Source organism: Mustela lutreola, chromosome 7 (assembly GCF_030435805.1).
Source record: "Mustela lutreola isolate mMusLut2 chromosome 7, mMusLut2.pri, whole genome shotgun sequence".
In the NCBI taxonomy this organism is placed as follows: Eukaryota; Metazoa; Chordata; class Mammalia; order Carnivora; family Mustelidae; genus Mustela; species Mustela lutreola.
The window spans coordinates 36,277,348-36,290,969 of NC_081296.1; the positions used below are offsets into that span (position 1 = coordinate 36,277,348).

The 13,622-nt window shown below is 46.1% G+C and overlaps 1 protein-coding gene across 5 annotated transcripts in view; it reads left to right on the forward strand.

Annotated features, from left to right (window-relative positions):
• Positions 1–13,312, forward strand: part of SNUPN (snurportin 1) — a 42,958-nt gene extending 29,646 nt beyond the window's left edge. For all 5 annotated transcript variants that reach the window (XM_059180327.1, XM_059180322.1, XM_059180324.1 and 2 more), the window contains 6 exons: positions 1,658–1,762; positions 3,530–3,626; positions 5,487–5,584; positions 8,493–8,567; positions 10,276–10,356; positions 12,715–13,312. In XM_059180327.1, coding sequence (XP_059036310.1) covers positions 1,658–1,762; positions 3,530–3,626; positions 5,487–5,584; positions 8,493–8,567; positions 10,276–10,356; positions 12,715–13,035 — 777 coding nt within the window. In that variant the 3' untranslated portion in view covers positions 13,036–13,312. The remainder of the gene's footprint in view (positions 1–1,657; positions 1,763–3,529; positions 3,627–5,486; positions 5,585–8,492; positions 8,568–10,275; positions 10,357–12,714) is intronic.
• Positions 13,313–13,622: the final 310 nt, after the last annotated feature.

The window sequence follows — 13,622 nt, forward strand, 5'->3', positions numbered from 1 at the left end:
CCCTAATCCCCATTACCCATCTAGCCCATCCCCCCACCCACCTCCCTCTGTCATCCCTCAGTTTGTTCTTTGTCCTTAAGAGTCAATTATGGAGGGGTGCCTGGGTGGCTCAGTGGTTTAAGCCTCTGCCTTCAGCTCAGGTCATGATCTCAGGGTCCTGGGATTGAGCCCCACATCAGGCTCTCTGCTCAGCGGGGAGCCTGCTTCCCCCTCTCTCTCTGCCTGCCTCTCTGCCTACTTGCGATCTCTCTCTGTCTATCAAATAAATAAATAAAAATCTTAAAAAAAAAAAAGAGTCAATTATGGATGGGGCACCTGGGCGGCTCAGTTCCTAAGTGTCTGCCTTCAGCTCAGGTCATGATCCCAGGGTCCTGGAATTAAACCCTGCATCTGGCTCCCTGCTCTGCAGGGGACCTGCTTCTCCCTCTGCCACTCCCCCTGCTTGTGTTCCCTCTCTGGCTGTCTCTCTCTCTCTGTCAAATAAATAAAATCTTTAAAAAAAAGTCACTTCTGGCTTGTTCCCCTCTCTCCTTTTTTTCTTTTCCCCCTTCCCATTTGTTCTGTTTTCTTTTTAAAATTCTACATATGAGTGAGATCATATGGTATTTGTCTTTCTCTGACTTATTTCACTTAGCATAATACACTCTAGCTCCATCCATGTCATTGCAAATAGCAAGATTTCATTCTTCATCCCCCCCTTCCTTAAGGCAGATTTCCCAACATTCTTTGTACAGTATTTGGGGTCACCAGTTTCGGAAATGATGATCTACATTAAGAGCATCTCAAGGTCAGGGACCTCATTCATCTCTGAGGTGTAGCCCCTGGAACAGAATAGTTATAAGAATGGCAGGTAGACAGACAAAGTAAGGGGAGGAAGAAGGTCCCATTACCCAGACACAGGAGGCAACGTAGAAAGAATGGGTATGGATGCAGGAAATGAAGATAAGGGGAGAAGTTGAAGCTCACAGTGAGCAGCCTCTATCCCATCAGCTGAGACAAGTCAACTAAGAGCAAGTGGGGCAGAGGTCTACAGTCAGCCTTGTGTGTATTTTCACTATACATATAGGATGTGAATTCTTTGTCATTGCAAACATTGCAGCAGCACACCCCTGTTGATTTTCTTTTCTTTAGGGTTTAATTTTTCTTTTTCTTAAAATTTTTTTAAAGATTTTATTTATTTATTTGACAGACAGAGATCACAAGTAGGCAGAGAGGCAGGCAGAGAGAGAGGAAGGGGAGCAGGCTCCCCGCTGAGCAGAGAGCCCAATGTGGGGCTTGATCCCAGGACCCCAGGATCATGACCAGAGCCAAAGACAGAGGCATTAACCCACTGAGCCACCCAGGTGCCCCTAGTGTTTAATTTTTCTAAGTAATCTCTCTACCCAGCATGTTGCTCAAATTCACAACCCGGAGATCAAGAGTCACAGGCTCTACTGACTGAGCCAGCTGGGTACCCCACCGCTGATAATTTTTTTTTAAGATTTTATTTATTTATTTGACAAACAGAGATCACATGTAGGCAGAGAGGCAGGCAGAGAGAAGGGAAAGCAGGCTCCCCACTGAGCATAGAGCCCAATGCAGAGCTCGATCCCAGGACCTTGAGATCATGACCTGAGCCCCCACTGATGATTTTTAATGCCTTTTTTTGTGTTCCTAGTTGATGCTGTCTGAGTGGTTAATTGACGTCCCTTCGGATTTGGGGCAGGAATGGATTGTGGTCGTGTGCCCTGTTGGAAAAAGAGCCCTGATTGTGGCCTCCAGGGTGAGTCGCTGCCTCCTCCCTATCCCAGCATGCCTGGTCTGTGGCGGGAGGGATTCTTTGCACTTTGTGTTCCTTTTTTTTTGTTTGTTTGTTTTGTTTTGGTGAGCATCAAAGCAAGGTTTATTGAGCAATAGCAAAGTGAGAGCACAAAGCTCCCAAGGAGGGAGGGGGCCGGAAAGGGTTGCCACTGGGATTTCTAAGTCCAAGGGTTTTTATAAGCTTGTTAGCGGGCTGTTTTCATCTGATTAACCCTCCCTGTGCCGGTCATCCAAACATGGGAAAGGGTGGAGGTCTCCTTCCAGGATGGTGTAAGATCCTTTCAAGAGTGGTTTCCTTGGGGCGCCTGGGTGGCTCAGTGGGTTAAAGCCTCTGCCTTCAGCTCAGGTCATGATCCCACAGTCCTGGGATCAAGCCCCACATCGGGCTCTCAGCTCACTGGGGAGCATACTTCCCTTCCTCTCTCTCTGCCTGCCTCTCTGCCTACTTGTGATCTCTGTCTGTCAAATAAATAAATAAAATCTTAAAAAAAAAAAAAAAAGAGTGGTTTCCTCTTAGGCCAGGGGCCCCTTGACCCTACTTGTCTGCCTTCCAACTGTCCTTCATCATTCTCCCCTCTGAAGAGGTAACCCTCACTGCTGTTAGGGGAGAAGGGTGGCGACCATTCAAAGCTACTTCCTGCTGGTCAGGGTGTTGGATGGGGCGGCTGTCAGGATTCCTCTCGTCCCGATCTATCAAGAGATCCTCTGTAGATGTCTGATTTGACCTCCATGTGAGCCTCTGAAAGACCCCTCCCCTAGAAGATAAATAGGATAACTAACCGCTTGTTTGCTTTTCTGTGAACTGCTGGCTTTTAGGCGTAAATTAGGTTATTAATTGCTTATTAATTGCTCTTTTGCCCTTCTGTAACTGCTTGGCTTATAGAAATAATAGAAGACGCCATGATTGCATTCCTACCTTCCCCCTTTTTGTTCCCCCTCCCTGCCTCTCTCCTCCCGCACCCTGGCCCTCAGAACCAATCAGCTTGTTCCCCCTTCCCGCCTCTCTCTGCGCGCGCGTGCGCGGGTCCCCAAAGCCAATCAGCAAACTCCATTTATGCCTTTTTCAAAAGTTCTAACTGTCAACCAATCAGTTGCGCCCCACCCAAAACTTGTTTGTACCTGTCTATAAAAACCCGGCACCACCCCAGCCGGGTGTGCTCAGCTAGCAGGAGCTGCTGACCACCCGCAGGCACGCGCTGACCACCCGCAGGCGCCTGCGTAACAATAAAGAACCTCTTGCTGTTTGCATCCTGTGGCAGTGTTGAATTCTTGGGTAAGGGGATCCGCGGTCATTCACCTCCATCTGAACCACCTTTCGGAGTTTGATGACCTTTATCTGTTAGTTGTCCTTAACAATGGTGCAGATCCTGGACGAGCCCCTATAAATGTTTTAGGACTTTATTCTCCGTCGGTGCCTGTGGTTCTTGGTCACACCACTTTGAAGAATGAAGAGATAGACCAGACAGAATAGTGGGCAGCAAAGCAAGGTTTAATGACCAACAGCAAAGTGAGGGTACAAAGCTCCCAAGGAGGGAGGGGGCCTGAGAAGGTCACCTGTGCTTTGAGTTCCCTATCTCTTGCAGCCACTGGGTCTGGTATGGGTGTTGAAACACTTTCCTGCAGGAAGGCTAAGTTGAGAGCCGTCTTTGGGCCTGACACCCCTGCAGACTATGGAAGCAGAGGGTGAGGAGACCTTGATGCCTAATGGGAATGGTAACTTTCCACACAGGGTTCTACCAGTGCCTACACCAAGAGTGGTTACTGTGTCAACAGGTTTTCTTCCCTTCTGCCAGGGGGCAACAGACGGAATTCAACAACAGCAAAAGGTACCTACATAAAATTATCTATTTATTCAGTTTGTTTGTGTGTTTAGAAATATATATTTTAGGGCGCCTGGGTGGCTCAGTGGGTTAAGCCTCTGCCTTCGGCTCAGGTCATGATCTCAGGGTCCTGGGATCGAGTCCCACATCGGGCTCTCTGCTTGGCAGGGAGCCTGCTTCCTCCTCTTCTCTCTCTGCCTGCCTCTCTGCCTACTTATGATCTCGCTCTGTCAAATAAATAAAATATTTCAAAAAAAAAAAAAAGAAAGAAATATATATTTTAAAGTAATCTCTACACTCAACAGGGGTTCAAACTCCTGACCCCAAGGTCAAGAGTCACAAGTTCTACCAACTGAGCCAGCCAGGTGCCCTATTTATTAAGTTTTGTAATTAGTAAAAGACAGTGGAAGGTCCTTGGTTACTTGCTTTAAAGACTCACTTTGAAAGTATACCTTTGAAACTGTAGCTCTAGATTTAGGCCATCTCCTTCAAGTTCAAGGAAGTTGAATCCACTGAATTCAGGCCGTCTTCAAGGTCAGGCCTCCTCAGTTACAGAACAGATGCAGTCCTGTGAGGACTGCTGGGCAACAAACCCCTGAATTAAAGTCGACACACCTTCCCCATGGACACCCATTACAAGGTGACACATGCAGTTTTGGGTGGGGGAGGTCCCTTGGAATGCCGAGTGTAAATTGGTGAGCTGCTTCTGGGGCTTCCTGCCAAATTCCCTGTCCTCCTTTATCATTGTTCTAACCATAGCCTCTCCAACCTAGGCTCTGCTGAGGAGACTAAGTTCATGGAGGTTAAATCATTTGCGGGGAGTCATTCATCGAAGTGGCAGAGCTGGACCTGAAACGCTGTTCTCTTCCCTGCCGGCTCAGGCTCCCTGGGTGGTTCTTCATGTGCTTGTTACTCAGCCTAGCCTTTCCTGTTAGCTTCTAGAGGGTCTCACATGTGCCCTTTGGCTCACCCATCCTCATGTCTTTCCCCTACTCCTTACACCCACTCCTAGCTCTGGTCAGCTCACTTGCCTGCTTGTTACCCCCATGTGGCCAGTTCGTTTCAAACCTGGAGGCCTTTCCTCATGTCAGGTCAGTATTCTGGCCTGAAATGCCCTCCCACCTCCCTTCTGCCCTGTTGTTTTAATCCTCTGATCCCGGAAAACTACATCTCTTCCATGCTATCTCTTCCGTGAAGCATTTCCTGCTTCTTTAGTCTCCCTCTTCTGGAATTCCTGTTGCTCTTAGTTTGTGTGGTACAGTTCCACTCTTGGTTCTTTTTCTCTGTGATCATCTTATCTCTTTACCTAGATTGTAAGTTCCTTAAAGGCAGGGACTACTTAGAGTTAATATTCCCCACAGAACACACCACCTATGATAGGAACTCAAAGTGCATGTAAATTAAAATGGAAGATGGCTTGCTTTTGGATTGGAGCTTTCCTAAGATGAGTAAATGTCCCAGTTTATCTAAAAGTTTAGAATTCCCACCTGGCTTAAGGGTCGCCTTGATCTCTTTCATGCTGTCCTGCTCACATCACCCTTCAGCAGTACCAGGAGCAAGAAAGGGCCAAGAAGAACTTTCTCCCTGGGGTGCGTGGGTGGCTTAGTCATTGAGCATCTACCTTTAGCTAAGGTCATGATCCCGGGGTTCCAGGATCGGGACCTGCATCAGGCTCCCTGCTTCACGGGAGGCCTGCTTCTCCCTCTCCCACTCCCCCTGCTTGGGTTCCCTCTCTCGCTGTGTCTCTGTCAAATAAATAAATAAAATCTTAAAAAAAACAAAAAACAAAAAACAAAACACCTTTCTCTCTAATGAAGTCTGATTGGAACGGGCACCCGGTACTCACTTTCTGCTCTGTGTCCCCAGACTACACCATTCTGGACTGCATTTACAGTGAGGTGAACCAGACCTACTACGTTCTGGATGTGATGTGCTGGCGGGGACACCCTTTTTATGATTGCCAGGTAAGGACGGGTCCTCTCCTCACGTCTTCCCCTGTTTTCTCCTCTCCTCCCAGGAAAGTGACTACGCATGTGGGTTTGGTACGTGACCAGCTTCTATGTGTGCACAGGATGTGGTATATCAAGAACATTATCTAATGTTCCTTGTATCTTTGTGTTTAAATTAGCTTCGTTTAAAAAAAAAAAAAGAAGAAGTAGGAGGAACTAAGGGAAGTACAGCAATCTTGAGGGGAGGAAAGAGTGAAACGGAGCAGAGGGGGTAGGCTGGGACTTTGTAAAAGTTGCAGCCGCCCCCTCCCCTCTCTCCAGAGTAGAGGAGGATTGCTGGCAGGGAAGACTGTGGGCAACAGGGATGCCACCTTGTGCAGGCTGCGCAAGGAAGAGAAGGTGGAATTAAGTCACCATCGGAGAGTCTCCAGCCAGCTCCGCTGTCTTGCCAACCACATCCTGACCCTGAAAACAGCAGGGCCTCCTTTGTATGACACAATGGCTCGAATCTCTGAGGAGCCAGTTCTGGAAGGAGATTTTCCGAATGAGGAGAACCCCCCCAATATTGTCCCCTCAAGTTTCACCTTCCCCCAAGGTTTTTCTGAGATTGGCGATTCCTATGAGTGACAGTCGCAGACCCTGGAGTGAAGCTGGGTCAACTCCTTAGACTCCATTTCTGTTCCCAACACTCCCGCAACATTGTCTCAGTTGTCTAGTGGTAATTTTTTTGTTCTCCCTGTCAATTAGTTTATCACAGTCCTTCTCACTGTGGTTAGAAATGCAAATTGGCAGACCTTATGAATCTGAGACTCTGGGGTCAGCTCACATTTTAACAAGCTTCAGGACCATCCTCATGTAGGCCCAAGTGTGAATCGCAGGTTGTCACCATAGGCTGCTGCTTTCTGTAGCCATGAGCCAGAGCATGGTTTCCGAAAGTACGAGGCTAGTTGGTGGTGCCACAGAATTCGAAAACATGCATTGTCCTAACAATAATAGCTAAGACTTGCATTGCCAAGCACGTTTGAGCACTATCTCACTGAAGCCCTTATAACGACACTCTAAGGTGAGTGCTGTTGTCATTCCTCACATATAGGCATGGGAAGCTGAGAGCCACAGATGGTAAGTACCTTGCTCTAGAGCAGAGACACACCTAAAACTCAGACCTCATAAAATCAGTGTTGAACATATTTTCCTTTAATTTTGCTGAAGGATATTTCATAACATGTATTCACAACCTGTAAATTTGGTTACTAGAATTACCTTTATTTCGGGGCACCTGGGTGGCTCAGCTGGCTAAGCGTCTGCCTTAGGCTCAGGTCATGATCCTGTGGTCCTGGGATTGAGCCTCATGTCAGGCTTCCTGCTCAGCAAGGAACCTGCTTCTCCGTCTGCCCTGCCTCCTGCTTCTGTGCACACCACATGTACACGCTCTCTCCCTCAAATAAATAAAATCCTTAAAAATAAATAAAATTACCTGTATTTCTATAATATATAGAATAGACTTCTTAAAAAAATTTTTTTTAAGTTTTTATTTATTTAACAGAGAGAGATACAGCGAGAAAGGGAACACAAGCAGGGGGAGTGGGAGAGGGAGAAGCAGTCTTCCTGCAGAACAGGGAGCCTGATGCAGGGCTTGATCCCAGGATGCTAGGATCATGACCTGAGCTGAAGGCAGACACTTAATGACAGCCACCCAGGCACCCCAGACTTTTTTTAATTTTTAAAAGCAAAATAATGTACAAGAAACAAAAGGCATCAGGAATTCAGAAAATAAAGTAGTTTATAAGAAGTTACAACTACATAGTAGTTTCTTTTCTTTTTTTTTTTTTTAAGATTTTATTTATTTATTTGACAGAGATCACAAGTAGGTGGAGAGGCAGGCAGAGAGAGAGGAGGAAGCAGGCTCCTCACTGAGCAGAGAGCCTGATGTGGGGCTCGATCCCAGGACCCTGGGATCATGACCTGAGCCGAAGGCAGAGGCTTTAACCCACTGAGCTACCCAGGTGCCCTACAAAGTAGTTTCTAATCCTCAGAATTAAAATAAAACAGATGTTAACATAATGTGCTTTAGAGTTAGAGTACAGGGTCACCTTGTATTTTCTGTGGGGAAATGATACAATCTCTGTGGGCCTCAGAGTCCTCAACTGTAGAATGGAGATAATCATAATCCAACTCTCAGAGTGTGGTTGAGGGTTAATAATGATGTGCATAAAGTCCTTAGCATGGAGCCTGACACCTAGTAGGCCTTCAGTGATATATGTTGGCTCGACTACTATTAAAAAACCTTACTGGCAGGGCCCCTGGGTGGCTCAGTGGGTTAAAGCCTCTGCCTTTGGCTCTGGTCATGATCCCAGGCTCCTGGGATCAAGCCCCACATCGTGCTCTCTGCTCAGCAGGGAGTCTGCTTCCCCCTCTCTCTGCCTGTCTCTCTGCCTACTTGTGATCTCTCTTTCTCTGTCAAATAAATAAATAAGATCTTTTTAAAAACAATTTTTTTAAAATAAATAAATAAAATAAAAATCCTTTAAAAAAAAAAAACTTTACTGGGTTTTAAGAAAAAAATCTTCAGGGGCGCCTGGGTGGTTCAGTGGGTTAAAGCCTCGGCCTTTGGCTCAGGTCATGATCCCAGGGTCCTGGGATCGAGCCCCACATCTTGCTCTCTGCTCAGCGGGGAGCCTGCTTCCTCCTCTCTCTGCCTGCCTCTCTGCCTACTTGTGATCTCTGTCAAATAAATAAATAAAATAAAATTAAAAAATCTTCAAGATTTTATAAACATATTCCTGACCTTATGGCAGTATTTTAAGGAATAATGAGGGGCTTAGGTCTCTAAAAATTAGGTGGCTATTTAGAATGGGGAGTTTTGTTCATGTTATAGTTTGAAATGAGCAGCATTTCATCTTTCTGTTTCCCTTCTCTGTGGCAGACTGATTTCCGATTCTACTGGATGCATTCAAAGCTACCAGAAGAAGGACTGGGAGAGAAAACCAAGCTCAATCCTGTAAGGCCTGGTGTTAGGACTGTAGGATTCTTTAGGGGGGGTTGGTTTGGATTGTTCTCTTATCTAAATATAATCATTATGAATGAAATTATCTTGTTGTTGAGGTAGCATGGCACAATGGGAAGGATGTGGGCTTACCAGCCTTTCACATCTGAACCAGTTTTGGCTTTAACAATTACTGGGACGCCTGGGTGGCTCAGTTGGTTGGACGACTGCCTTCGGCTCAGGTCATGATCCTGGAGTCCCGGGATCTGCTTCTCTCTCTGACCTTCTCCTCACTCATGCTCTCTCTCACAGTCTCTCTCTCAAATAAATAAATAAAATCTTAAAAAAAAAAAAAAAAAAAAACAATTACTAGCTAAAGTTGATAATCTAATTTGGCCTTAGTTTCTCCATCTGTGTAATAGGGTTAATAACACCCGCTTTACAGGGTTGTTCTAAGAACCAAGGGATGTGAAGTGTGCATGTTCTCCTAACATGATGCTTATGGTAGTCACTCAATAAATATAAAATGATAGTTGATATAAAATGCTAGTAACTGCTTTTATTAATAATGCTCTTTAGAGCTCTAGTATAGTGGTTCTCAAATTGTAGCATTGTCAGCAGTATCCGGAGGCCTGGTAAACATAGATGCCCTTTGGAGTTTCTGATTCAGTAGGTCAGGGTGAGCCTGAGGATTTGCATTTCTAACTCTGGGGAGTGTTGCTGGTGCTGCTAGTCCACAGACCACACTTTGAGAACTTCTGTTCTTGTATCTAAGCTGAGAGTGACCTCATCTAGTCAGCTGCCTCATTTGACAGATGAGGATGTAAGCTCAGAGAGGGGACTGCCTTCCCCAAGGTCCCACAGCCCAGGATGCCAGCCCCTGTGTCTTTGCTACCCACTCAGCAATTAAATATGCAACAGCTACGTTCAGGGCATTTTATTAGCAAAGCCCTGTAGATTGGCATTTGCTTGGATTGCTTACAACACTTTTAAAGGCATTTGGATAACCAATTACAGGACAGGTCAGCATCAGTGATGTTACCAGGAAGGTCCTGGAAGAACATATATGAGGAAGGGGAGCATGGGAGCAGCTGTGTCTGAAATGTTCTAAGAGCTCTGCATGTATTATTCCACTAAACCTGTGCAACGATCCTATGAGGGAGATACTTTTATTATCCTATTTCATAGATGGGAAAGCAGAGATATATACAGATGAAATGATGCAAAGTTGGGAGTGAAACCCAACCAATCTGACTTTAGAGTTTTAGTCCTAATCACTTTGTTACACTTTTTGTTCAGGCTAAAAATCCATGCTGATATGAAAGGAGCTGTACTAGCCCTTCTTAGGACTGTCATATGGCTTCAAGAATAATATATGGTCCCTAAATCTAGCACAGGACAGTGGTTCTCAGTCCTGGTTGTGTGTCAGAATCAACTGGATAGCTTTAAAGAAAAAAAAGAAAGAAAGAAAAAATGCCTGGGACTCATCCCAGGCCAATTCAGTCAGAATCTTGGGGTGGGGCCTGGACTTGAGTGATTTTTAAGAGTTCCCTTGGTGATTCTTGTGGCTAAAGCAAGGTTGAGAATTAACAACCCAGTAATTCAGAGGGTGGGGGTGGGTAGGGAAGGATGAGACTGAACTTTTCTTCTTTAATACAGTTTCACTTGCTGGAACCAATATTATTTGTAACATGTACTAATTCTTTGCTCTAATTTATTTTAGTTTAAATTTGTCGGACTAAAGAATTTCCCTTGTACTCCGGAGAGCCTATGTAAGGTGCTGTCTATGGATTTCCCTTTTGAGGTAACCACCTTTGTCCTTACTGCTCTGATGAGACTGCAGGACGCAGGGAAGCTTGGTCATGTAGACTCTTCAGATATCCTCTGACTTTGCTGTGTCAGAGCATCAGAGAAGGGCTGGAAGCTGATTCCTGGGAAAGATGTGCCACTGCCCTTCAAAACCTCAGCTCTGCCCGACTAGATAAGTCAGAATGCCAGAGCTGGAAGGGCCCTGGAAGGAAAGCTCATCTACACCCCTCATTGTATAGATGGAAAGGTGGGGGCACAGTTAGGGACAAGGCTTCCTTCCATTCCTAGGTCCTTCTTGGGTACCTCTTTTCTGCTATGAACCTGAGAGCCAGGTCGCTTGTTTGACTGCCATAGCTGTGGATAGAGTTGGGGGCTTCTGTGACTGACAGACCAAGGGGGGGATGAACTCTTATCCTCCCTCCCAAGACAGATGGTCCCTGGGGTGGTGGTGCTTGCTGAGCAGTGGCTGAGAGCAGGGTGACCAGCCTGTCCAGTTTGTCCAGAACTTCCCCAGTTTAGCACTGGTCTCACGTCCCTAGAATCTCCTCAGTCCTGGGCAGTCTTTTGTCATCCTTAGAACCTGCAGTTACCGTCTCCAGGCTCAGCACAAAAACTTTTCTTTGCCCCTCACAACCTTTAAAATTTTTCCTAGTCACCCACAAGAATTTGCTTGAACTTGGAGCTCCTGGGTGGCTCAGTGGGTTAAGCCTCTGCCTTCAGCTCAGGTCATGATCTCAGGGTCCTGGGATCAAGCCCCGCATCGGGCTCTCTGCTCAGCCAGGAGCCTGCTTCCCTGCCCCCCCCCCCCACACCTCTCTGCCTATTTGTGATCTCTCTCTCTGTCAAATAAATAAATAAAATCTTTAAAAAAAAAAAAAAAGAATTTGCTTGAACCCAATATTTTGCTAAAGGGGTCACAGCTCTCAGGGCACCTGGGTGGCTCAGTGGGTTAATCCTATGCCTTAGGCTCAGGTCATGGTCTCAGGATCCTGGGATCGAGCCCCATATTGGGCTCTCTGCTCAGCAGGGAACATGCTTCCTCCTTTCCCTCTGCCTGCCTCTCTGCCTCCTTCTAATCTCTCTCTCTGTCAAACAAATAAATAAAATCTTTAAAAAAGAAAAAAAAAAGGATCACAGCTTCCCAAATGAGGAAATGGCAAAGGCCAAGTTGCCTTCATTTCTGGGAGTCAATTAAGAAGGTGGTAAGAACACCATCTTTATTTATAATCCGTATGCCCCGGTGACAATAAATGCTTTTTAGAGATGAGTCACTGAATCGTGGAAAAGAAAATGTGGGACTGTAGGAGGTCTTCCCGTTGAGAAAAACTGAGTTTCCCAGAACATAGCTCGCAGACAATTTAGGGGGAGGTGTGGCAACCAACAATGGCATAGGGAACAGAGCTTCCTGACAGCCTGTTTCCCCTGTGCTCAGCAGTCCAGTGTCTTGGAGAGGCCTGTCCAGTTCCCCTGCTTTGTTCCCTGTGTGGAATACATTCCCCATTACAGAGACATCTGAGTGGTGAAAAATGCATGGAATCTGGGGACAGAAGACCTGGGCTCAAGTTGAATTTCAGCTTCATACTGTGTTTTTATTTTTATTTAGTTTTACTTATTTTTTTAATTTTTAAATTTTTTTTTAAGGATTTTTATTTGTTTACTTGAGAATGAAAGTGAGTAAGAGAGAGAAAGAGAGCACAAGTCAGGGAAGGGGCAGAGGGAGAGGGAGAAGCAGACTTCACATCAAATAGGGAGCCCAATATAAGGCTCCATCCCAGGACCCTGGGACTGTGACCCGAGCCAAAGGCAGATGCTTAACCGAGTCACAGTTTTCTTTTTAAGATTTATTTATTTTAGAGAGATTGAGAGCCCAAGTGGGAAGGGAGGGAAAGGAAGAGAGAATCTCATGCTGACACCATACTGAGCGTGGAGCCCCATGTGGGGCTCAATCTCATGACTCTGAGATCACCACCTGAGCTGAAACCAAGAGTCAGTCACTCAACCGACTCTGCCACCTGAGCCCCCCCATACTGTGTTTTTAGGGAGGACCCCAGAACTAGCCCTAGCCTCTTTTCTTAAACACCCTCGATGGTGGGCAGGAGGATAAAGTAGCGGGTAGCAAGCAGCCTGTAAACAAGAAGGTGCTATGTATGTTTTTATTTTCTAAAATTTAATTTACTAGGCCATTTATTCATCTAGAGAAATTGTGCACATGTGAGAAACAAGGATTCTTCTCCCTCTGGCAGTGATCCAGAAAAGGGAGTTGGCCCGCTAGAGCTGCCCCTGTGTGCCTAGGCTCTTCTGGAAACAGGGGGGCCCAGAAGTCATTTTGGTCACTCGCTTCCCCTTTTTGTAGGTAGATGGACTCCTCTTCTACCACAAGCAGACCCACTATAGCCCTGGAAGCACTCCTCTGGTGGGCTGGCTGCGCCCCTACATGGTGTCAGATGTTCTTGGCGTAGCCATGCCAGCTGGCCCGCTGACCACCAAGCCGGAATACGCCAGGCTCCAGCTCCAGCAGATTATTGAGCATAAAAGAAGCCAGGAAGGCATGAAGGAGAATGTTGCACACAAGGCATCTGAGAACGGGCGCTATGAGTTGGAACACCTGTCCACTCCCAGGCCGAAGAGTCCTTCCTGTAGCCTGGACCCCACTGAGAGCCTCATGGAGAACTAAACAGCATGGCTCCTTGTGGAATCACAGGATGGTGCTTCGTCCCAAAAAGGAGGCTGGGGAGGAAGATAGTGACAACATCAGGTTATTTCATTTTTGAGTGGACTTTCCAAAGCCACTCCAGCTGGATACAGCTTATCTCCTATCAGAAAAGAAATGCTGGCTCAGACCGTTGAATGAGGTTCCCAGATTGGGTGGTCTTTGGATTTGAGCAGTAATTCCTGTAAAAAGTGTAACCCAGATATTCACAGTGTAAATATAGGTAATTCTTACGAAAGAAGTTGTTTGTGGTTCTTAAACTTTAGCTGGTCATGACCCTCCCCAACCTTGACTCTCCCCCCAACCCCCCTCCCTGCCCCAGGTACCTAAACCATGACTGTTCAAGTCTTGGCCCATTTCACTGTTTTTAGCACTTAAGCATTCTGCTGAGTTTCCAGTTGTTGCTGTTACTAACGTCATTTTCTAAAAGGTCTTACCAGGAACTGCAGTTCTTGGTATTTGAATATGTTCCCTCTTCTGAGAAGTGTGATTTTCTTTGGTTTAGACAATGCCAGAGATAAAATGCAAATGGAGTTCATTCACAACTTCAA